Source organism: Tubulanus polymorphus, chromosome 7 (assembly GCF_964204645.1).
Source record: "Tubulanus polymorphus chromosome 7, tnTubPoly1.2, whole genome shotgun sequence".
Classification (NCBI taxonomy): domain Eukaryota; kingdom Metazoa; phylum Nemertea; class Palaeonemertea; order Tubulaniformes; family Tubulanidae; genus Tubulanus; species Tubulanus polymorphus.
Genome location: NC_134031.1, coordinates 20774119 through 20800155, shown reverse-complemented (window position 1 = coordinate 20800155; position 26037 = coordinate 20774119). Strand labels below are relative to the sequence as shown.

The window sequence follows — 26037 nt, the reverse complement described above, 5'->3', positions numbered from 1 at the left end:
TACAGCATTCCTGATGAAGATGATTATTCAGATATTGTCAAAACGTTGAATTAACTAGTAAGTCAAGGAAACATTTTCGTTATCATTGTTGGATTCTCTTTATATAATAGAATGATGATGATACATACAATAAGAAATACCTATAAAATGATGTGCAGTAGTAATGCAGGTAACATTTCCACAGTCCAATTACTAAGGGTCATTTTCTTAGAATGACAATCTCTGCCACAATACTCAAAGACATTCCATTCGTAGTTTCGCCTTTGAAGAACCAACCATATAATTATGATAATTATGATGATTGTAGTAGTATCTATGACATAAATAATGATGTTCAAAAACAAATCACCATATTTTCTATGAGGGTATGACGCAACGGTTTCAACCACCAGATACTGACGGAAGATTTTAGGACGGCAATTAGTTGCATCGGTTTATGTCGATGAGGCATCTCCAGACAGAACACTTCCATAATGGTATACTGTAATGATAAAGATGTATATTTTAGCTGGTTATTAAATTAAGTGCTATAACAATTTTTCGGCAACACTCGTTCTTTGAATCTAAGTTAGACAATATATGTATGTAAATTGGGAATGGTTTTTAAAAGATGATAAAAGAAGGTTTTTTCTTTAATTGTCTTATATGTAAATCTATCAGTACTAATATAGTATACAAAACCAATGTGTGGATCGGCATTTACAAGTTCAAGTATGTGAAATATGACGTATTTGATATTCAAACATCTTCAATCGCTCAGGCTCATTTTCACATATGTCTCAGGAGTTTGGAGGTGTTTTGCGCAGAAGGTTTTTTTTTCCAGAGGTTTACAACCCGGAGGTGTAATGTCCGTTATGCGCGTGAATCAGTAGCGGCAGTTCCCCGTGCTAATGTGTCATTCGAAGATATTTTTTCTATTGATGTATAAATAAATATCATTTCTGGATTTAATGTCTCCTGACGGTACGTCATGAGTTGCCTGCTCATTTTGCATCCATTCAATGTTGAATTTCTGAATAAAAAATCAGTTAGGGAAAATACCTAAACGACAAAGATGGACCTACTTAGAGACCGTAGACCTACATGCATCTATTCAGTGATATCAATTTATGTTCGGTCGTATTTTCTGTGAAAAGCATCAATTAACGAGTCCTACTGTTGTGCCGCTGTTGTATGTCAGAAAATTGCAAATGGCGGCCTAGTAGCGCATTGTCTATAGAGACTCTCCACGTTATTATTAATAGGCTGTCAAATGCAAAATCCTAAACGGTATCAAACACGATTCTTTATTTCCAATAAACTCCGATTTTCCCTGTGATGGGTGTGTTCACCAGCGTTGAAACCATGGATACTACGTTAAACAACACCATAAAAACATGAGTTAATGCCTGAATGATTGGTGAGAGACCGTGGCATATCATGTCGAGATCGACTCTTTTTGATTTCTATAAGTGAAAATGATTTTGACGCGCGGTATATTATGTTATTTCGGTATCAATTTCATGCATTCGTGATTAATTGCAAATCTCGATCATTAACAATTGCTCGTTATTACACGAAGCCCGGTTGGTCACGAGTTAAAGATAAATCTTCATATATCATGTTCAAACTTGTAAAATCTTCGTGATTTATACTAAATAGTTTATACTTCGAGTATATACTTAACTCACGCTTGCTCATTTTATTTTGACGTTGAAAAGTGAAGTCGCATCGTCCAATTCGGTGATCAATTATTTTTTTTTATTGATAGCGATAATTCATTTATAGGTAAAAATGGATTCGGGATAAAGCATTGGTTGCTGGTGAATCTTATAAAAAAGAGTCAGGAAGTTCCTATGTTCTTATGCATTAGCATTTGTTTTAGATCCTTCATCACGTGAAAGAACCACATAATTAAAAACTAAGTTAAAGTCAAACTAAAGTAAAGCATGTCATATGTAGAGTTTTACGGAAGAGCAATGCTGCCAAATAAATTCGATTTTGGGGCTAAAAGTCGAATATTTTAATTCAAAAAGTCAACGTTTGAACCTCGATAAGTCGAATTATTAGCCATCAAATTCGAGTTTCAAACTCGGAATAAAAAATGTAGTAAACGTTTCGATTGAATTCATATATGAGTCGAAACGTTAACTCACTATCTATAAAACTTTAAATGTTTTACTTAAAATTGTTTTTTTTTCACCTATCAAATCAAGCATTTAAGAAGCTGAACATTTCTGTTAGGAATCTCCAACCCGTTGATAAAGACCTACATGGATGAACAAGGAGCGGTTAGTGGTCATATATACTTGAGTTTACTTCATCGAAATAGAATCTCTGAAGGTATTTAGTTAGCCATCTATAACGGCTCTACACACGAACTACATGAAATAATTTACAAACTGAATCCACCGATTGTCTAACTAGCTGACTAGTACCAGTCCTCGCTCCTGGGGATGTAAAATCTGTGGATTTTTCAACATCGATGCTTGAAACGAGTTCATACTAAAGCTTCACCAGACCACGGAATCTTCTTTAAAAGCCCAATTCCACCTGCCAGAATGATACACGGGATAATCAGGATTACCCAAATACTACATGGCTTAAAATCTACTTAAAAAGATTTCTAGATCATTTTACGCAGGAGTGGAGAACCTCAATTCGACCAATGGCGTACCGATTCAATCTAAAATTAGAAAATATTCACTCTCGGTATTTCCTGATTATTTTATTTACAATGTTGCTACATTCAGTGCAACAAACCATAATTTTCTGTAGAAACTGGAAGATAGAAAAATGTGGATCGAAACCTAAAACTAAGCTCGTACTGCAACAACACTGGGGGGGGGGAGGAGAGGGGGGGGGAGGGGGGGGGGGGTACTGTGATATCATTACTTGTTCTTATGTAGATATTTCCAAAATATCAGGCATATAGATGTATAGATAATTAGTACTAGTATTCTACCCTGTTAGCAATACATAATAGTTTAGAACTCCTCACAATTTCAGTTGTTTTATAAGAAAGCTTATCTTATCAATATTCTAGGTGAATCCATGTATACCGTCAATATGTAAGTCATGTGTGTTGGTGTGTCGTAAGAATCTTTTTCTATCGCAATCGGGCCATTACTTTATAAGCTTGCTCATATTCTCATTTTGTGGCTCGAGAGTAACGACAAACAAAGTTAAAGTTCAATCAAGCGTAAGAGAGGTTAATTGATGTTGGTTTGAATCCCAGACACCATAGCCTTAGCGAGAAGTCCAGAATCATAAATCCAAAGCACGAGAACGGTCATTTCCTGAAAACTGGATTTATACTTCCTGTAATAAAGCACAGTCGTAAGCTTATAAAGCTCATGATTATTCTGAGCGATAAAAAAAAAGCATTCTAAACGAATCTGTTTCGAAGCTGCCTCAACCGCCGAACATTGAATCAAAAATCTAAATCGTAACCGACGTAAATACTACAGAGTAGTAGAATAGCAACACTCAAACGAGGAGAACACCTGACGATGATCTCTAGATCGAAACGTTGTGTCATTTTAATTCCTTTTTGATAATAATTTGTTTAATAAGCCATTTTTATGAAAGTTTTTTCCTTTATCTTCGAAATTCTTTGAATTTCATTTGAAAAATGTAATATATACTCATACCGCTTTTTCATACGTTATCCTTTTATGGATTTTATTAAATATTTGAATAATTCTGGAACATGCCAATATGGCGAAGAGTGCCTGGGATATAAAAATTAGCATATTGCGACAGTTTAGAGTCTGGTCGATGCTATAAACAAACGCGAAATCACTATAAATAAGCATGAACTTTCATGTTAAAGTGTTGTATCGAAGAATAAAGGCCACGATATGAATATTAAATATCGAATTTAGAATTGGTCAATAAGACGTCGTTTTGTCATCTGTTTATTTCAAATCGAACGTTGAGCAACTGACAACTCAGGTATCGTCGGTAAGTAACATGTAGGTAGGTTAGTGATAGGCATGGAGTATTAGGTTGTGGTAGCAGCTTTGAGTAATCATCTTGAAAATTTAAGATAATAAATCCAAGGTTGCAGTTTGTAACTTATTGTCGTATTGAGTGTTGTGAAAATAAAGATGCAAATTAAGAGAGATTCTATCAAAATGAAAAACGTTGTTAGTTTTCTATGCAAAACAGAAGGCGTCTGGTATTGCGGTTATATTTCGATTATTTCTGAAGGATTTACGCGTATCTTTTGTAAATTTTCGATCTCCTTTGACTTAAATAGACGTTCATTACACTAGTCCAGACTGTTAGGTCCCAATTTCAACGGTTTATCTCGGTCCGCTCATGGGCCGATAATCTGAAAAAAATGATTCTTTTTCCGATAAAAATGTATAATGTTAATTACATTCGCGATTGGAAGAAATCAAAAGAATAAATGACATTTTTGAGCGTTCGGCGCCAAAATAAATTCATCAAATTTTAGACAAGTTGCGTATTTAAGGTGTAAATTCATGAAATTTCTATGTTCATCATACATTTTCATACAATTACGGTTGATTATCGTCTGCACATTTTGAATCGCGGATCAGTATGAATATGCAAATATTCATTGCCCCAGTTTTAAATAGAATCAAGAGTAGATTATGCCCTGCGTTGACGCAATGATTACCATAAATTTGAAGAACGGTGTCATATGTAAAACGTGAAAACATGATTATAAGAATATGACAATAAATTAAAGCCGCATTGCTCCACAGTTCTGAGTTCTCATTTCACTCAGAGTCTTAAACTCATCGAAAATGAATTGCGTTTACCTCCTTACTCACAACTGCGGAACTGGATCCTGATCGCTAAATCTTACTGATCTTTGAGCCACTGTATTCCAGTTTCGCAGTTGTTGGTAAGATTTTAAGTCTCGCGTTGAGATGGGTTCATTTTCCGATGTTTAAAAATGTCTCCCTAAAACATTTTCAAGATACGTAGTAATATTATGAACAGCGTGTGTGTAGTAACAACATGTTTATAAGATAGAAAGAGTTCGCACATATACACCGGGTCAGCGTTACTGAATGGTTGTTACTGAATAGGGCTCCCGTTTTGGTAAATACTCGTTACAAATGTTTTGTTTTGAAGCACGTCTGATGCTTTGATAGAAAGAGATCCTAAAACTGAATGGACGTTGAAATTCCATTTGGTTTAATATAATACGTAGCGTTTGGATAATTTTTAATCGTAATCGAATGCAAGAAATTCTAGACGCACAAGAAGATGGTTTCTCTTCAGGATAGTAGTGGCATTGTAGCCGACATGCATGTTACCGACCGGGGAACTAATTTCGAGTAGCGCTGTGTTCTTGGACACGTGTGTCTCTCCACGATACGGTATAAAGACGCGATGATATCCATTGTGTCTTCATTGAGTTGTAAAACATGAGTCGCATGGGGCCATTAATTGTGTTTAGATAAATACATGCAGTAGTCGGGATGCTAAAATAGGCAGCTGTCTGCATCGAACCGTGCACTCTTTTTAAATCGAGTCCATGGTCGAACGGAAGGGATTGCGAATTTTGTCATACGTACATCAACAAAACGATGGGTAATATTAGCAATTCTTCGTAATAATTCGTTCAAAAAAAGCAACGACAAAAAGGCGATATTTTCAGCCAGATGGAATTTTTTTTTCTAATTGTCAAAAGAGGCTATAAAAAGTATGCAAATTCAGAACACAATTGAGGGAAGTGAGTGGCTTTATTGTTTCAAATAATACTCTGAGTGGATTTGAACTCCTGCTTTGTATATTCTAATTGATTAACATTTCTTTTGATATTTGCCTTAAAAGAATGCGTTTGGATGGTAAAAAATAATATAGCGTTTTTGGAAGAACGAGTTTCGGGGAAATAGAGATAGAACACTTCGTGTTTCTACTAAATACTACATGAATTACTACATGTCATGACTTGAGACCAATAAAATCTCATATAGGTCTCAGTTTTATAAGTGTCTCTTGCTCCTGTAGTGTATGATACTGAAACTTGTAATATTATCATAGTGAACTGAACGTCAAAATTCAATTTCATTTTCATTGTATCTTTGTATACACATCTAGACGGATTTGTCTTCTTCTTATTTTGCTGTAATCATCTTGGCGATTGCCTTCTCGATACATGGGAACAAACTTTTATTTTCAAATATTGATAGTCATATATATCAAGCATGTCTTGCTAACGAGTGTTTTCTTTTCTATACTTAGTCCGTATAGGGCTAGGAATGAACAACAAATTGTCAACTTGTCAATAATTCATGTAATTTCTCCTTCATTCATTCATCACGTTCTTTAAACTCACGACTGGTTATGTTTCAAGCTCGTGGGCTTGGGTGAGTGCATGTGTGTTGAAAATTGTCGAGGGTTGAAATCAAATTTGCTGTGACTATTTACTGTAAGAATGAAGTTAGTATATGATATGTTAGATAAGTTTATCAATTTTTACGAAAATGGGATGAAACATTTCACGAATTTTGATCGGCAGCACTGTAACCTAATAATGAATTGTAGAGCCGCGTCTAGGGTTTCTGAGACCACGAATCTACGACCAATCTATATCCCTCAGAAACAACACGACAGATGTAATGAATTTTTTTCTATGCGAAATGAATGGAATTAATAATGCAGAACTGGGAAGTAATATCGGTATAGCTCGTTATATCTCGTCATCAAGTATATGAAATATAAATGTGCAGTAATGAATATCCAGGATAATGATGAAATACTCGCATTCCTATCAATCAAGAGACCAAAACATCGACTCTGAAACGAATCGAAATCGCTTTAGAGTCCACCGCCGCCGAATGAACTAACAATGGAAAGGTTTCGGGTTTGACATTTGACATACGATATCTTACCGTATAAATTATTCACTTATAGTTTATTGTGCATTTCGGTACATATGTAAGAATATCATCGATATATTTCTTCATCTTTAACCGAAGTTTGGCGTATGGAGGTATAGACTGTTACATAATTTCATACAGAATAAGAAATACTGTTAGGCAAATTTGATTACGAGTTCTTACGGAGGTCGCTTTGATCTTATGGATTGCAAGAGGCGTCTAAAGTGGAATTAGAACGGCGTTGCTATTTCATATATCGGGCAAGGTTGGTCAACCACCGTCAGTTAGTCACATCGATGTTTTTGCTGATTTTGATTTCAGACTTATGATGACCGTGGTCTGTTTAATAGTTGAAACTAAAGGAATGTCTTCATGCTGTTTGTATTAGTGTATGTAGATGCGTGTACGCCGATTGTAAAACCTCTTTCTTTTATCTGTTTAATATCCCGCGTGATAAACGATATTAAGGCCGTATGGGGATCTCTTTTTTCCGTAAAGGCTTTAAGTAGATATATTGTAGAACAAATGGTCGATTACTGCCTATTCGCGTACAGCGATCTACACGCCTGTAAACTGACCACAGCTCTGACCGCTCTGATAAGGTTGCACAGCGTTAGAAGCAAGGCCATTCGGTTTATCGTTGTCGAACATGGCTACACACGCGATCGTAAAATCCCCCTCTTGTAAATTATTCCTCTCGTCAGCGGCATGCATAATTTTCTCATTTATTCGCGACATCGATCCGGAGAGAGTATAAAACAAAATTAACATAGACGGGCCCCACCTCCATCAGTTACATCACGACGACGCCTTCTCTCTTTTTCTACTGTCACCGACACATAATAGAATCAATATGATTAATGATGATGCAGCTCAGCTATTGATGCTTTGACGCTCGTCGAAATAATACATTTACGCATACATTAGAAGCTTTTCGCGAAAAAAATCTCAAAGAAAGAAACAATTTCTTTTCAACCGTCGTCTATAGAATCAGTTGGTTTTGTCCCTGAAATATCTCCGTCCACGGACTGTCGCGGGTACGTACTGATAAAAACCTGGATCAGAATTTACAAATCGATTTCAACTCGTTGTTGTTCTTTCTTGTTGAACCAACAGAAAAACAAGAAAGTTCTGCATCGATCAGAGGTATGTTATTTGAAATTCAGATTCTCTCTAGTTTATTTAGTCTGGGGAAAGGATGGTGTGCCGTAGAGCTTTTCGACATGGGTAGATCCACCTACGGAAAGTTGTCACTATTTCGGCTCGATACCCGGATGATGTTTTTTGGCGTAATGTTGTAAGGCTACATCTCAAGACATCTCTAACTCTTTATATCATATTTCTTCACCTATCTTACCGCGCTAGATTGCTCTGAGCGAAGCACAAATATTATATCATATATCATAATATCTTATACAGGCCTGTTTAGGATATTTCGGAGATGAGTCTAAACCTCTCCGAAAGAGCAGTTTCACGCTGAATACAAAAGAGCAATAGGTGATTTAGTAGTTGATCTCAAAGAGTGCGAGCATCCGTTTTGAATAAAACAGCCCACATAACCTTTTCATCTAGAAGCTGGGCTTTTTTTCTTCTAAAATCCACCTTTTCGTAAGGCCGAATCATTGAATAAAGGCTCGGGAAAAAATTTGAGAGTTTGGGCGAACATGTTATATCGAGCACACATCGATGTTATGTTTGGCACCGTCGTTTTTTGGATCGGTTCGGTAGATGAACAGAACTCGTGAGATATCATCATATTTGGAAGGATTTGTCGTATTATGAATAACATGAGTTAGTTTTATTGTGTAGGGAATGAGTTACTTCGCGTAGTTCCGGTCAGGGCTGATCTCGGAAAATTAGAGGCCGGAGTCGAGATTAAAAGAAAAGGCATTTTTCTCGGATAAAGCGGCAAAGTTAAAGACTTTAGTTTAAGAAATTCTTGAAGAAATACATGCGAAATGTTGCAATTTCCGAGAAGATAAGTGTCAAATTTACAGGTTTTAACAATCTTCGTCTTGACGAAAAGGGCAACACCTCAATGGGAAGGCAACCGGTCCCGGACCACTCGAAACCACCGCATAAAATCCACCCTTGTTGGTGAAAAGAATGTCTCAGCTACTGACCTAGCCGTAGGTTCACCTCTGTGGACCCGGAGTACACGGGTACATGCGCTCACGGGATTTATAGAAGATAACCCGACCCCTTCTGCTTTTATCGCCAGGGTCTGTCTGGAATACGTATGGACCGTCATATACACACAGCAGCTTCAAGCTCTATCTGATAAAATCAACCCCGTAGAGAGCGCTGCCTACAGAATGTTCTTTTTATTAGCCATCATACAACCATTTCTGTAATCCAGACATGTATTCCGAAGGTCGTTGCGGAGAGCCCCGTACACGCTATCAACGGTTCATTGTCCATGATTTAATGGTTACCCTGTCGATAATTAAAGCGACCGTTAATGCGATCACATCCTGCGTATCTATTCTTGAAACTGCTCGTTCGGTAAACATTCGAATTCGGTTGTTTTTTTTTTCACTGAATAATGAATAACATACAAATAAATGTATATATGCGTAATGTATTTAGATTAGATAAAACATCCTGTTATTAGAACGACGAAGGATTTACATCTTGTTCTTTATACGAATATCATAAAAATACTTATATTTTACGATGCATCTTATCATTAGTCAATAGTATCATGTTAATTTGCGAGCAGAATCTCTGGGCGAGCGATATCATAATCAGATATTTAGTTATACCGCGTGGACGCTGATGGATGAGGAACTGGTTACAAACAGATTATACGTGAATTCTGTATCCATTTCATATCGGGGGAAGATTGGTCACCATTTAATCATCATTGTTTAATTAAGTCTTGTTTGTAATGGGCGTCGACTCTGCTGGAGGCATGCTGATGACTACTGCGACTGTGTGTCGCTCTCTGAGACTGTAACGCGTAGGTGTTCACCAGCAGCCGATATTCCGCGCTGCTTTTTCCCGCGCGCGCGCCATCATAACCGTCGTGTACATGCATATACAACGACGCACGACACATCATTTTAACGTGCAGAGAATATTTCGATTATCTGTCCCCCTTCTTTGTCGTGTTCTATGATTGATTACCGCGTGGTATTGAGACATTTCGAATGTCTATCGTACACGTAATGGCGGAATCAACAACAATCACCGCTTACTCCGTCGCGGTCCCTATCATGTATTTTCCGTACAGATCCAATCTGGTAAATTGATTGTTGTACTTTCGTAGCGGCTCGATATCCATAGATCTATTGCGCTAATGAACAGATATTTCTGATGTTTTCCTAGGTGAGTCTGTGATGTTCGCTTTAACATTACGCATTTTTTATTTCTGGTGATATCGCCCGCCAGACTTAGCCACGTGTGGCTTCAGTGAGTTCCACTTCTTATTCACCTATAGTTGAATTATATGTCGCAATCATGCCAATGAACGTTATGAGGTGCAAAAGGCAAACATATTGTTTGCCTACTAAATATACGGATTGTTTTCATTTACCCGGATTTGTCGCAATTTATCTTTGTTATCATAAAAACTATCAACCTGATAATATGCTGATTCCGAGAATCAATGTTTTTTCTAAATATTACTGCGATATAATAAAATTAGATAGTTTTAACGTTATTGTTTCAATGAGGTCATAAATTCAGCTGAAAAATGTATAAAAAATCGCCCGATATCTTCATCACCTAAACTATCTATTTTATAGTGGATGAGACATTCAAGTTATTCCTTTCGAAATTAGCAAACACGATAAAGAAAAAAAAACCCATGGAAACAAGAAATATATCTGTGTTTAAATACTTTTCGATGTTTACTTCACCCTAAATTTTACTCGTATTTTCTCACACGGTTCAAAATGGCGGTGAATTTTGATCAGTCATGTGATGCGCTCGTTGCCAAATTGATTGGTTAGTTTTTCTTGTTTCTTGTTTAGCTAATCTGACATAACACGCCGCAGTCGAAATAATGTTTCTGTTTACTGTATCTTACGTAGACAGTCACAAGAAACGACAAACCAGATGTTTCTGTTTCGTGTTTAATTCGTGTAGGCTAGGCTTTATAGTCATGAAAATATTAACCCTTTATTTCGCATGTGCGATATTCCATGGTTCGTATTAATCGATCTGCGCCTCGTAACTAGATATCTATTCATTTCAGTTGCGCGAAATCAATGCGCGATTTTCAAATTTTAATTGATTTCTTTTTGAAATCCGATACTACGAAAACATGATATTTGTTTCGAAAAACTAGGTGATATTTTTGAGATGTTTCTAAGTTGATTGATATAGCCGGGCTTCGTCATTATATGTTGGTGGATTTTTTTTTTCAATTTCGTATTTTTTTCGTCTACCTGTCATAAAACTAATCAGCACCCCTCGAAATTAGTTGTCGTTATTCTAATATAGCAAATGTCTAATCTGAACATGGCGGCTGTTACAATATTGACGATAAAATGTTGCCGTTTGCAACAATGGAAACCACAATCCAACGTAACAGTTCCCATCCGTGGAATTTATTTAGAAAAAAATATTCATATGAGAATACATTGCAGGCTTGTTTTATGTTTTACTATGCTAGCTCTGTATTATGGAAGTGAATACGCGTCAGCTGTGCGCGTTAGCTCTGCTGGGATCGTGAATAAAGCCCGGACCTAATTTAAATGTCTATGAAAAGCAATAAATTACTCTCGTGCGCAGTGTCATTTTATGCTGCAAAATAGCAACGAGTGCCAGATCGATACACACGGAGACACAGAACGCGTATATTATTAAATGGACTTTCATTTTTACCGCCTAAATGTTTGATTTACTGTACCGTGAATTAGACGGATTGTCATAGTGCGTGGAACTCCCTGCCGTTGGCAAGCGGTAATTCCGCGCGCGAGACTCGACAGGCAGCATCGTCGAGTCGTCGTCGAGTCACATCACTACCGTCGCGTCAAAGATGGCGCTGATTTTTAGGTAAGGATGTACACTGGAGGGATAGTTAATAGCCCAATTCGTTGGTATTCTTGAAGCTAGATCTATCATATTGTGTCTTGTTAGTATTATATCACCTAATTTGGGCAGAGGTAAATACAACGTAGGCTATTACTTCAAGTATATACGTGTAGCACGTAGACAGGTATGGCTTTTTATATCTTATCTCACAGATAAGAGTTGAAATCAATTTTGTAAGTTTTCTAAGTGTGCTGTATGTGAAATGGGTTTGGATTATGTTTTTTTCTAATGTCTATATTTAGACTTGGCGGGCTGCATAGAAATTATGCTTAATGTATTTTTATTTATTTGAATATTTCCCCATCTTTATCTATTACGACCAATTATTGAAAAAGTTCATTATTCGAATGCTGATATATCGACACCAGCTGAAGAAGTTGATTAATCTTCATCGAAGCCTACCAAAATACCCCCAGAACGTCTGGTGCTAAGATATACAGACAGCACGGTGTAAAGTATAGAAAATCAGAGAATTAGTTCTAAATAATCCACCTTATTGACTTTCAAGAAGTATCTATTTCAAGCGTCGATCAGTTATCGGTTGAGCTATAGAGATTACGTGAGTTAAAGCTATTCGGTGTTTTTATATGTTACGATATTAAATAAACGGCAGCTAATTTTTCGATCTCGGAATTCGTATCATGTCGCGTATGGTTAAAATAGACAGAGTGACCTTAATCAACGAAAATCGTCGCTCATTATTTTCATCGATGCATTACTAGTGCATATGACTCCCTCTCTCGCTATTATCATTCAATGATGGTTCAGAACTCACTCAGAGTGTAAACGTTAGATATAGTATGAATACTTTGACCCACACACACCCTGAGCAAGATTCTTTTGAGGTGGTCACTTATCAAATTGTGCTCTTCCCGGTCATCGAGTTTCAATAGACGTGAATTAGGTTGAAGACACATGGAGGACAGGAAGCGAGGAAATTAAATGTTTCTAGGACGACACGTCGTCTCAGGTGAGTAGAATAGGTCTTGTATCGCGGTATATCTCTATACTGTGGGTCTCGTATGGCCACACGGCGTGGATCATCTTTTCACATCCACGAGACAGGAAGCCTTGCAGGTAACTCTGTTTCTTTGCTTATTAATATTCCATACAGCGCAATATGGCTCATCCCGTTTATGATATACCACAGGGATATAGATTGTATTGAGCTATCGTTTGAAATATGGATGGAAAATATTCTGATTTCGATGGCCGGTTTCGACCATGGAATTGCATCATTCTTGTATTTCCTTTTGTTAGCAATAGCTTATATATTATATCTATCTTTTTTTCCAAATATCTTGATTTTGATGTTGGGCCTCCGGGTATAAAATACAATGCCGGGTCGTTTTTTTTATCGGGGTCACTCGTTCTAACGTCAATAGAAGTACATCCGGGACCCCTGCCCTTGGCGTATCATCGTGCCTCCCGCGCATAGACAGTCTTCTGTTCATTTCCTTTTATGCGTTGACCCGATTTTTTTCTGACATTTCTTCGACCCTGCGAACAATGAAGAAGCCCAGATAAGTTTCGGGCGCTACTATGCATCTATCAACCACTATCGTATCTTATTCAAATAATGATCTATAGTCGTTTCCGCTACGGTAAACAACGTGAATAGCTTCAAATCTATAGGACATTATCGATATGGAAAAGGTACACTTTATAAAGAAGCCACACTGACGAGTATTCATAGTTAGACCTTCAGAGACGTTAAAATCGCTAGTCATTTTACGACCTAGTAGGACAGCATTGCTCTATACAAGTCTTAATAGGTAATTATCATTTGAATATGGATATTATCATTGGGGTGATTATTCTATATATTTGAAGTAATAGCGCGTTAATTTAGGCATGAATTCGACTCTAGGTTCATATATAGCCTACATAGGCATTTAGCGTCTAGTACGCCGACTCCATAAGGTAATAACCAAGTAAAGGTATGGTGAATATTGTCTCCAGCATCCCCGATATACCTAATCTGGCGAAAGGAATTATATTTCTAACCTCGTGATAAGCTTCTATCGCATAAAGTAAAATACCACACGGTAATACTACCATTGCCCAGAAATAGCGTGGATGAATGTCTCGTTTGTAACCGATATAATATGACGTGCAGTCGATTCTTAGACCAGCTTTAGTCCTGAGGTTAATTCGGCCGAATAGTTTAGTCAGTAAGGGTATCAACCCCTCCATTGAGGTGCATAGACTCGCTATATATAGCACGTTGGCTAAACGTACGTGTAGATTGTCAGATGAAATTGCCGCATCGTGGATTATGCGCAGCGTGTATTGAGGAGGACTCGTCGTGTACGAGGATTATCATTTATAAGTCGATAGAAAAGTCTAATATTAACCGAATCGATCATCTTTATCTTTTACAGAGAGACAGATGACACTCGGGAGACATTGTAAAGAGTCATATAAAGAAACACGTGTACTAAAAACGTTGCGGCTGCGGTCGTGGCAGCGCCGCCTGCATTCAAGGCGAGTCGTCATTTAATAGTGGCGTGGTGAGTACATGTCTCTTTTTCTAAATGAGATAGATCGTGATTCAATAGCGATCATTTTAGCGGTTTCCAATGTGCCGATCGAGCGGGTGAATTTTACTATATTGCTCAATGGTCTGACGGCACAATAATAAGCCCCGAACGAGCTTGATAAAGAGGCTCGGGTTCTCCCCATGAAATTCTAAAAAAGGCTCTTTTTTCTGGTATCTGAGGCATTCTGCATCTTTCATATCAGGTACTTCTAGAATATGGTCAAATTATTCCGAATATATTCCGGAATACTGGAATATAGTTTGGACCAGACCCTGTCAGGTTTATTTTGAAGGTGTTGTAAGACATTGTACGTAACGCTAGCCGTACGTACATATTCCATCAATCTAATCGGGAGTACCCGATATGATTTTTTTGGCATGATCTAAAGAGAAAAGCTATCTAATAGCTGTTGTATACCGAACTCAAATCCACCCGGCATGCGAAGGTCGTCTTGATAGAATAATCAGTATTACGTCGGTTGTAGCGAATCTGCAAATTCCACGAAAAGGATATTTTCAGTGCGGTAAATTATAAATGCAAATTGCATTTAAGTTCAGTTTCGCGTGTTAGCGGTGTATATTGACAATGATTTCTCAGAGTGTGCGCAGAGAATGAGCATCGACTTCTCCGTGTGGTGCGAGGTTTTCTAATTGACCTATATCACGTATATGACGTCATTCGAGTAGCGGTATAACGACGTCATAGATTGAAAATTACCTTCTGTATCCCTTGTCGTATTGTAACCAATGCCTCCCATAACTTACACTTTAGAAAAATTAGCCTTGTTTATGTCGGTCATGTTTTTTTCCCAGAATGTAACCTTTAGAAGCTTTGGAAAATATTGCTCTTTTTGATAATCTAAAGAGAATGCCACAATAATAACGAAAACAAGTCCAAAAATGTTCCCTGGAGCTACTAGTTAATTCAACGTTTCGACTATTTTCAAATAGTCATCTTCAGTAATACTGAAGAATAGAAATATCAGTATCATCACAACACGGATATAGTGTCTTATTAGTAGTGATAACTCTTTTTTGTGAAAAATGAACCCGTGATATTTTTCTTTTTTCATTCAGACGTATTTCGCAGGATATGTCTCATTTTCATGAGATCAAAACTAGCTGCTGAATAATTCGAGTAAACTTACGTTCCGCAACTGTTTCAAAAAACTTCGAAGCGTTTTCTTTTTCAACCTACCTCTTAAAAAATATACCAACGCCAGGCAGTAACACTTTGATAGCTCAAAATACCTCCCAAAAATAGTTCAACAGTCATAGTTCGAAAACAAAATCGTAAAATCTATATATCAGCAAAAAGTTCGTGCAAAAATTAAAAAAAGAAAACATCTTGGAATCTCGATTTCTGTGGGCACGGTTTTCCTTGAATCAATTGTCTATTTTCATAATATAGACTTATCGCCGGTTGAAAGAGCGAATGACATTATTTCGATAAAATGAAAGCGAATGTAGGGTTCAAAACAACGTTATTCTTTTCATCTCAGATATCAATGAAGATACGGATAGAATAGTTTTATGGCAATGCTTTTCCGCAACAGACGCTTATCAATGTTATAGTGTACCATGGACTCTAGAGTCCATGAGTGTACGTACTGAGTAGTTTTACTACTCGGCGACTGTCATCAACAACTTGAATTAAACAGTTCGCTGTTCAAAGCACAGGAGCCAATTTGGTTCGTCCTCAGTTAATCTGTATCTCATAACTATTTTTCCGATATCTTTATATCGTAAAAAAGATTATCACAGAGAGGGAGAGAGGTGTAGAATAATGTGTGTCTCGTATCGCGACTGATGTTACGCTTACACCCAGTGATTCTTCTGTTTCAATACGACGCCATGCGTTTAATCACCGTTTCCACATCTTCGCAATTTTTTCACGGCCACCGCTACTCAACACTGCAAAATAGGGGTATATAAATTGATTGGAATATAGCGAAAACGAACATTATACTCGGCGAGTACATTCGTAGCGTAGTCGACTATAAATCCCCAGGATGCATGTGAAATTTACAGGACTCGGTTACATCCGATTTCAGCTATGATTTATCGTTGTCGTTGCGGATCTTAATGGTTCTGATGCATGGCCAAACAGGGAGTCGACGGCCGATAGCGAAACTGCGTGCAAACGATCAAAATAAGCTAGCTACGCTAATTATCACGGATTAAAAACTACCAAGGGATGAATTAACATGTTGCTGTTCTATGTACTATTTAGTGGATACATCGGCGAGTGACGTCATATCCGTTGTGAGACATCAAACAATTGGTTTGCCAATCTTTTTTTCTAAAACAAGTGATGATATTTTATTCGATGGTATTATAAACGAATTAATGTAGACCATTCTCTTCTTAGATGAAGTGAATCATCAAAAGAGTCATTCAAATGTATATAAAGGCATCGGAAATCATCGAGCGTGAATAGAGTTCTGTGCGCGAATTGTAAAAGTTTCAGAGCAAATATCTAGTTATATGTGAATATTGAAACTCCGAATAGTGACAACTGAATAGCGTTTTGAGTTTATAGTACGAACATGATAGTCGTTGAAGAAGTATTTGTTCATTCAGTTATTAAAACAAACGTGTGCAATCAAATTCTGAATCTGGTGCAATGTGTTAGGAGCCGCTATTTCAGTTGCGCGGGAATAGCGAGTTTTAAGTCAGTATTCGCGATTTCTAGCTATTCTAAAATCATAAGATATTTCAGCTGGGATTAATTGCAGTAAAATGAGAACATCTACACGCATTGATTCAGTAGATTGTGAATCAACTCTGTAGAAATGATTCCCAATACAGCGGAACCTCGTTACAATGAACTTCAGGGACCGAAAAATCTGTTCGTTACAACCGATAGTTCGTTATTATTATCGGGAATGACATTATAAGAATTACTTTATGGGGCGAAATCAAAGGCTCGTAATATATATAACCGATGAATCTTTATACTCGCAGTCGTTAAAACGAGGTTTCACTGTATATGCCTAAACTGCAAGCAGTCCGTGTCTTATCAATTTCAATATTGTATACGCGCGAGTTTCATCTTCACGGAGTTTTTACTGGCTGAAGCGTAGGCGAGATTGTCTTAAGTGAAAATTCATGTCGAACGATTTAGAAAACGAAGTAAGAATTGACCGACAAAGCTCTCGGCGAATCATAATATCATCGGTGATCTTTGACCCTTTGTCCGTTCACATTGTCAACAGCGACTGTAACGATATATACAGTATAATGATGACGTTCATTGTAGGTCCTGCGTATCTCTCACTTTGAAATGGAAATTTCGAAGCAGCCTAATGATGACTAAGCATTCGTTGATATCCATAAAAGCGGTTATTCAATTCTCAGAGAATTTCGTCTCAATGCGGATATCATCCCGCCCGATATTTTAGATAATTCTCCTCGAGAGGTATATAACATATTGTCGATACTGCTAATCGAGATAATCTGTGACTTGACCCGCAACTTTTCATCGAATCGGTAGTGCAACCACTTTCATAGTTTGAATTGCTATATTTCGAAATGAACAAATTTTATTTCCCAAGTGAAATTCAGAACATAAGCGGCGCTTTGATATAGACTACTTAGTATTTAACATGCATGCGGCATGCATAGAGCTCCGGCTTCCAGTCACTGATGTCATTAGTGCGCAGTATTTTCTAACCCAAAAGACGACCCGGCTACTGCTCGCTTCTCTCTTGGGAGGTTAGGAACTTCATACGTCTTCGCGCTTCTGTCTTGGGGAACATTTGTATATAGAGTATATTCGTCGTAAAATGTTTGATGACGTATGCAATTCAAGGCTGCATCTCTCGAGTCCGGGGTGATTACGCGACCATCGATCATACAACTGTCTGGCAGCCTGTCCTAATATAAGATACTAAATTCGCTTTGGCTTGTATAGCTTCTGGTGATGGATGATGGTTCTCCACATCTCGAGTCTCTGGATTGTTAGCCCGGCGTATACGCGACATCTCGGGGACGTATCTCGCAGACGAGATGACGCGAGATTGTTCGCGACTTCCGCGTTTCGGTATCGTGTTCATATATAGATTTATTTCCTCTCTGCGTTAATTCGTTGAAAACGATCTATTATCATTTCTTCCATATATTCGCGTTCGGCAACTTAACTTTCTTAAATGAATTTCTGAAATATTCTCCAGTAATTATTAGACCAACGTTTTCTATGCAGATTTGAGAATTACGCCGTTCCTCGCTCTGATGTTAATTCACAATCATGGTTCATTTTTTTTTTCATTCAAATTTCGAAACTAGTTTTTTAAAAGCCCGTTTTTTTATATTAGTTCGGATAGTAACACACCTCGACATGTGGCCCACATACACCATGGCGGGAAGGACAATGTGAACTCGGTGGCTTTTTTTCAAGTGCAGTCATGAGAGCATTTGATTTATGATGCCGTGTCTTTTAACAGCGTTTTTTTCATATATCAAAACGAAAAAGAGATCGCGACAAAAGAGATCGACGAGTGAAATGTTTTTAAAAAGACATTATCTATGAAACGTTGAATTTCTCGAACGGATAAATTATGCGAGCGGTACACACTACACAGTACACACACTACACACACTACACACACACCAGGACCGTTCTTCATTATGAGCCTAGATTTCACCATTGGGCGTCCGGCAAATCGTCCCCGTCTTCTTGAAGCCGAACGTCACGCGACGCAGGGAAACAGTGAAGCACGGATTGTCAGAAACATTGTTCCCGAAACCATGTTTCTAGTTTCTCGGAAACGCACCCGAAACGGGAGAAACGCTTTAGGAAACAGTGTTTCTGCGTCGTATTCGTTGGGTTAAATAGTTGGTCGGGTGCGATTCGCCGCTGCGCCGCTGCGAATCTGGAAATCGATGTACGTTGCTTTTTGGCTGTTTGATGACATCTGGATTTATTGACGTTCATTTTCAGTTGGATTTATACAGCCGTGTCTGTGCGATTTAAACGCGGGAATGTTTATATTAGAATACACCATATTGTAACTCAGTAATTCAAGATGAGCTTCCCGTATTTTTCATAAATTTTTAAGTCGTTTCATATATGTTAAAATGCACATTTTGTATGAATCCAGGGCTACTTACATCGGTGTTAAACCGGTTCGGTTTCGCGGTCGCCGTATGGCACCCGACCATTAACTTGATCATTTTAATTAATTAGTTCTGAAATTGATGTCGCACCGCGCAACTCGTTTTTATTCGCATGTTATTATAGCCTGCGAGACGCAGGTTGTCGTGTTGATTTGAAACTCGACAGCCAATCAACGAGCGCGTAGTGTTCTCACCAGTTCGTACTCTTCGAACAGTTACGCACCTGTGTGTTAAGAAATGACTTCAGGCTCTTTATGGGTATAATTTTGAAAACAAAAAAGTAATGTGACGTGGTCTTTTTACTAGCTGCATATGTGCAGTCGCATATGTTACCAGCAAGCTGTTAGCCCTTAATGGATAGTGTAGTTGTGGTTCAGCTGCCTCCATCAGTGTAGCCTTATAACGTCCCAGAGAGTCTACCTCTTTCCTTCTCCTTGTTCTCTCGGCTCGCGGCGCGTGTATTCGAAAAAACTGTCGCCTAATCCAGTTCCTGCTGCCTACCGGGACATCAAAGGTGATTACTGCGTCTTTTTATTTTTAGATATTCTCGGCGACTCCAAGGACGACGCGAAACGTGCGGATAGATACGGTCTATATACTGCACTTGATACTACATGGTTAACGTCGGTCGGTGGCTTGAATTCAGGTTTCGAAATGTAAGTTAATCTTCTGAAAACTCGTCTGTATTTCGATACTATCGTACAGGGACCAGTTGCATAGTCTAGACCCCTGTCTGAGATCAACTTTAGCAGTCATGGTTTAAGATCTCGTTTTGGACTTAAGCCACGATTGTGCAATTGGGCCCTGCAGACTGCGTCCGCTCAGGTCGGACGTTTTGGGCAGTAAAACGCGTTCACCTTGGGGGAGTTGGATAATATGTATTTCATAGAGTCTATACTGTACAACCTTTTACATTATTAAAATGAAGAGTTCTATTTACGATAACTGTTGAGTTAATCATTATAATACTAATGGATATTAATGTTTGAAATATAGCCTTATAGAGAAGTATATATATCTACGTATGCATATGCAGGTAACATATTTTCAAAGCGGTTTTTATGATGAATAGTCATCACATCCAATAATATATTTACTGGTAACATGTGTTTGGTTCTAGTCGGGTTGGTTTTGCATAAATCGTCGCGCGTTAAAACTTTAACCCTATTCAGTCGAACTACCGCCTGAACGGTTGAAGGTTGTACGCGAATATCAACAAACGTCTCCGGATTTCTACAAAAATGCGGATTCTATTTCAGCGCAATACTATCGATTTTCTCTGGAACTCGATAGTGAAATATTGATAGCATTCTCTCTCTGTCTGTTTTCAGGCGTTACGGAGCCGTGTTTGAAATAAAAGGTTGTTGGTGGTGATTGTCCAAACGCAATTCTTGTGCCTTTCGAAATCCAAGAACTGTGTATGGACATCAGTGCTTGACAGCTTAGAACGCCGACAAGGTCACAGCGGAACGACGTCAAGGTCACGCACGTAAAGAACGACTGATTTATTTCATTAGGACGGGAGCTGGTGCGTGCGATTTGGCGGCAAAGCTGCGAAAACAAGACCGCCTCAAAATGCGGCGCTATAATCACATTTAGCTCGTATCGAGAATGGTTAAGCGCGATGATGTATGGAGCAACGACCCGCAGAATAGATTTCTTATATACCGGGAAATTGAACGTCGTTAGGGATTTGATGTATATTTCTGTGTACACACATCTGCTGATATAAATGACGGCATTTTTACCAAAAGTAGCCAACAACAGATTTTATGTTGACACATTTCTTTTGTCAGGGATGTATACTATGAATTCATAGTAAAGCCCAACGAACGGCACGACGCGGAGAAACGCAGAAACACCCTTCCAGAAACCATGTTTCGCACAACACACGGGTAAACGCTCGGAAACATGTCTCTGTCTCCTGTTTACGTGTTTCTCTGCGCGTTGGGCTTTACCGGTAGCACTAATTACGGGGAGGGGGGGGGGGGGGTTAGGGGGAGGGGCGGAAGTTGAATGAATTATTACCCGCTCAAATCACCATCGATGTTTTTACTTCTAAACTCGATATTGCGAAACGGCGACCAAATTATTTCATATCGAACAGTAACAGATGTACGTAGAAAATTAGATGAATTCAAACGCTAGCGAAAATGAATATGTTATTGTCACATGGTTGACATTTTGCAGATAGGTAGTTAATAATGCGACAGTTAATCGGCCCCTCGATCCTATAAATCCCACTTGTTTTAATTGAAGTTATAGAGATGCATTATGTGTGTGTGTGTTCGATGTACAGCAAGAATAACTTAATCGACATCCGTTTACAGAAATGATTACAAAACCTATGTCATGTCACTAGAGAGGTGTATATATTTGTCGTATGGTTGGTTATAGTGAGTACGTCGAGTCGCCTTTTATTCTATGAGTAAACATTCTACATTACGTCCATCAAACTTTCAATGACATAATGAGAATTTTGAGCCACTTTAAACCATTTTTAGGAATGAGCATTTTCCAGACTCGGTTAACTCGACTGTTGGTGAGAAAATATCTGTTTTAAATGCCATTCAATATGATGCAGTACCGCAATGGGAAATCTGCTGGGGCCAATCTTACAACCCACGTTTGCAAGCTAACGGAGCTTGGAAGCAATTCACCTCGATCTGAGTGACCTGCAGGGTGTCACCCATGCGGAAAATGTTGTATTAGGGGGATTAAGGCAGCGGAAGAATTTCTTGAAGATTGTAGCGTGATATATTATATTAAGATTACCCACTGGATACCGACTTATATTAAGCGGAAATCTATGTATCAAATGTTATAACCAGAAGAGAAAACGGTTAATTTCTAATAGAGTTTGCCTTTAAAACCATTTCTTTTTTATATGTTAATCGTTTAAAGGAGACATGTTTATCTAAAAGTAATGATGTAATCGTAATTTTCAGTATTGCACGCATAAGGAAGTCTGACATCTGCCGGAGAGACGCGGCTCATCATCAAAAATCCTATATTCATTTTCATGTCTAGAAAATCGTAGCGAGTATTATTATTGCATGAACTGCAATTCCCAGTTGGCTGTATACATAAAATATAAATTTCATCAACTTATCATTAGTATTCAGGGACCGATTTCATAGGCAGGGCTGGGACTTAAGACCGGTCTAAGACCAACTTAGTTCTATAGCCAATCTGCGAACTTAAGACCAGAGTCAAGATTTAAGACCGCGATTATGGAACGGGCTCTTGAACTATAAAAATAGACGAGATAGCCATCACGCGACGACTATAGGCTTCGGTTGAGTAGGTACGCACCACCGGTCAACATAAACCACAGTCGCCCATTGAGTGGATGGACTCTTCTCAATATCAATCGACGAATGAACGATTCCGACCTGGGTTTATGTCGGTTGAGGGTTGGTTACCGGAGCCGACAACGACTGAATTCAGACTCAATTTGTATATCCTTCTCCATAATGCAAGTGTCAAATCGGAGTACACATGTATACGTATAAGTTATGTAAAGTTAAAGAAATATATAGAATATATTTTATTTGTTTAATTCAACTACTTTGTTCTTATTGGATTCTTGTAACACAAGGACAACAGCAGGAAGTCCTCCATCCGGATAATATCGCATATATTCTGGGTAGCAGGCATTGGAGACCTATCGACAAAATATTGTAAAATTCCTTCACTCTCTACAGATCTTAGTAAAATGAAATAGCCGTTGGCCTAAATTAGGTGAAATTCTATTGAATTTGTCACGTAGCTTTGGCCCCTACAATAACCAGCCCAATTCGCATTTTGAATTTACCGCTCATCCTGGTAACGGGACTGCTTGGAAAATACGGAAGTAAAATGTCACCACAAAGGCACATGACTTCCATGATAAGAATAGCCAGGTTCGCCACGGTGCTACACACTTCGCAGCTTAACCGTTATTATAGCAACGATATGGAATACCGAAGGTTTGAGGATAAGGACCACGTAGCTAGATACGCGAAGGCTCGTTTCTCGTACCCACAGGAGCTCAAAGAAGCCGTATTAGAATTCCTAGCCGGATCGGTGAGTTTTATCACTTCTATCTGATCGGAGAATCCGTTTGCCGCCAATCGTAATCTATTGCTGGTCACCTGACCATTTTGAGGGTCCGAAACGTCCTTTCCGTCGAGGTGGTGTGATTCGGAATTTGTGTGCAGCAAACTGGAGTTTTCGGACGGAGACTTCGGAGGTCATAAACGAGTACGCCCCAGTCTAGCCTACTGAGTGGCGCCACTTGCTAGTCAATGTTTCTACTCGCGCGGGAAAAATGTTCCGTTCAATAATTATATCTGAATGAAGCCATACTAGAGGTTCCTAGCAGGATCCATCAGTTTCAGCTCGTAGAGTGGCGCCTTTTGAAATTATATTCAGATTCAGGAGTCTATGAACATATCAAATTTAAATGATCAAGATGTATAATAGAAGCCTCACCCTATATATTCCGACCTATATATTCAACAGTAAAACTGATAACCCAAGATATCTAAACAATCTGTTTGGTATTTTGGAATAGAAAATGAGTCCACCGTTTGGCCAGCTGGTTGACGTCGGTTGTGGATCTGGACAGAGCACCCCTCTTTTCGTAGATCAGTTTCAAACTCTGATTGGTGTTGATCCAAGTCCAGCCCAAATCGATGAGGCAAAAAAACGCAACCAACACCAAAACATAACTTATCAGTAAGTGAAATGATTTATCAGAAGCTAATTGAGAAAAAAACAGAAATGTTCGGATTTGTAGATTTTCTATATCAGTTTCAGTCAAAGTTGAATTTCGCATTTACAGAGTAAAAGATGCCTATTCGTTACCAGTAAAAGATTCGTCCACTGATTTGGTTACTAGTGCCATGGCGGCTCATTGGTTCGATTTACCGAAATTCTACGAAGAAGTTCGAAGAATCTTAAAACCGGGTGGTGTCGTCGCCATCTGGGGGTATAAATACCCGGATATCGAGTATGAAGGTCATCCTGAAGCCTCTGAACGAGCGAGTGAAGTTATCAAACAAGTAATACTGGGTCCGGTTTTATAGGCTGGTTTAAACTTTGATCAAGGACTAACTCGATTCATTTTCAATTGAGTTAACCCCTAGGTTAAAGATAATACCAGTCTATAAAACCTGGCGCTGGGGAATTTTGAGTCATTTCTGAAATATCTTTTGCCAATATATGTGACACTTCATGATTTTTTGTTTCAGGTGTACGCTAAGGAATGGATTGAAAATGGTTGGAGGCCACAGATAGCAACTGTTTGTGATCGGCATTATGCCGACTTGCCGGTGTGTTTCACCGGATCCGAGAAAAGGTACGTGAGATTGACACCGTTTCATCTTATCATCGTTCATTCTGGGCGAGTAGAAAATATAAACTTCATTTGTATTTCGACCATATCGACAACGGACAAAGAGATCGTTATAACTTTTGAATGATGAAATATAGGTTTAAAGACCGATCATGTCGCAAAATCTTCTAAAAACTGAATCATTTTTGTCATCAAACAATCGTCTTTTATTATAGTGGGTTATATTTCTCCTCAGCTCCGCTTCGATTGACATCATTCTCTGCTTGTGAAACGAAAATCCTTTTCTTATCCTCCTTTTCTTTTCTTGATAGATTTCTAACTAGATTAGATTTGAGGCGAACGTTGGACGAATATCTGCTGCTAGTCAGTACCCATTCGGGTTTCCAGAAGATCAAAGAAGCCCATCCAGATTGGGACTACATGAATGAATTGAAACAAAGGTGCGTATTGTTGAGAGGAGTATGGACGAAAAGAAGGATCACGCGATCGTGTAAAATTCAAATAGGCCTATACACATATTGCAGAGGTTGAGGAATATTCTAAAAGCGATCTGCATTAACACTGTCAAATGCTTAACTATTTTCTTGCCACCAAATTGGAATTGCTTCATTGTTTAAATGGGTACTCCTATCAACTCGTAAATCCATCAAAATTTCTCATCCAATTTTTTTTCAGATTATTGGACGCATTAGGAAATCCGAATTCTGCCGGAGAGACGCAGCTCATCATAAAAAATCCTATATTCATGTTCATGTCTAGAAAATCTTAGCTAGTATTCATTTTTGTACGAATTTTCAGTTGGTCACGTGATCGATTAAATAACTTTGAAACGAACATAAAAAATTGTATCAATTTATGCTTCTATTAAGTCAATGATATTAAGAACGTGGAAAAGCTCTAACTCGACGACTGCGCAGCGTAGGAAAACATTCTTGCAATTCACGTAATAATAAAATACAATAATAATATTGTAATAATATGATATAATGATAATATATATTTCTTCCATACTGCATTCCATTATGTGTGAATTTCAGCGAGGTTTACAAATATACTCGGCGATGAAATTTCCAAATTAAAGCGTTCAATTGAAGCTGCCTATATAGAAATTCACACTGTCCTACGCCCGCTGACGCCCGCGCCCG

General features: G+C 38.3%; 1 protein-coding gene and 1 long non-coding RNA gene across 2 annotated transcripts; both read left to right on the top strand.

The window, feature by feature from the left end:
- The first annotated feature begins 11779 nt into the window (after window positions 1-11779).
- Window positions 11780-21510, top strand: LOC141909112 (uncharacterized). Its single transcript, XR_012619677.1, has 4 exons — window positions 11780-11852; window positions 14276-14404; window positions 20093-20207; window positions 20883-21510. It is a non-coding gene; the product is annotated as an uncharacterized LOC141909112 (long non-coding RNA).
- A 1927-nt stretch (window positions 21511-23437) lies between these two features.
- On the top strand, window positions 23438-25842 carry LOC141908885 (putative methyltransferase DDB_G0268948). The gene is made up of 6 exons (XM_074799148.1): window positions 23438-23619; window positions 24110-24273; window positions 24380-24599; window positions 24789-24895; window positions 25204-25332; window positions 25568-25842. Exons 1-6 carry the CDS (start codon window positions 23440-23442, stop codon window positions 25659-25661), a joined length of 894 nt encoding a protein of 297 aa, XP_074655249.1. The 5' UTR covers window positions 23438-23439; the 3' UTR covers window positions 25662-25842.
- The last annotated feature ends 195 nt before the right edge of the window (window positions 25843-26037 follow it).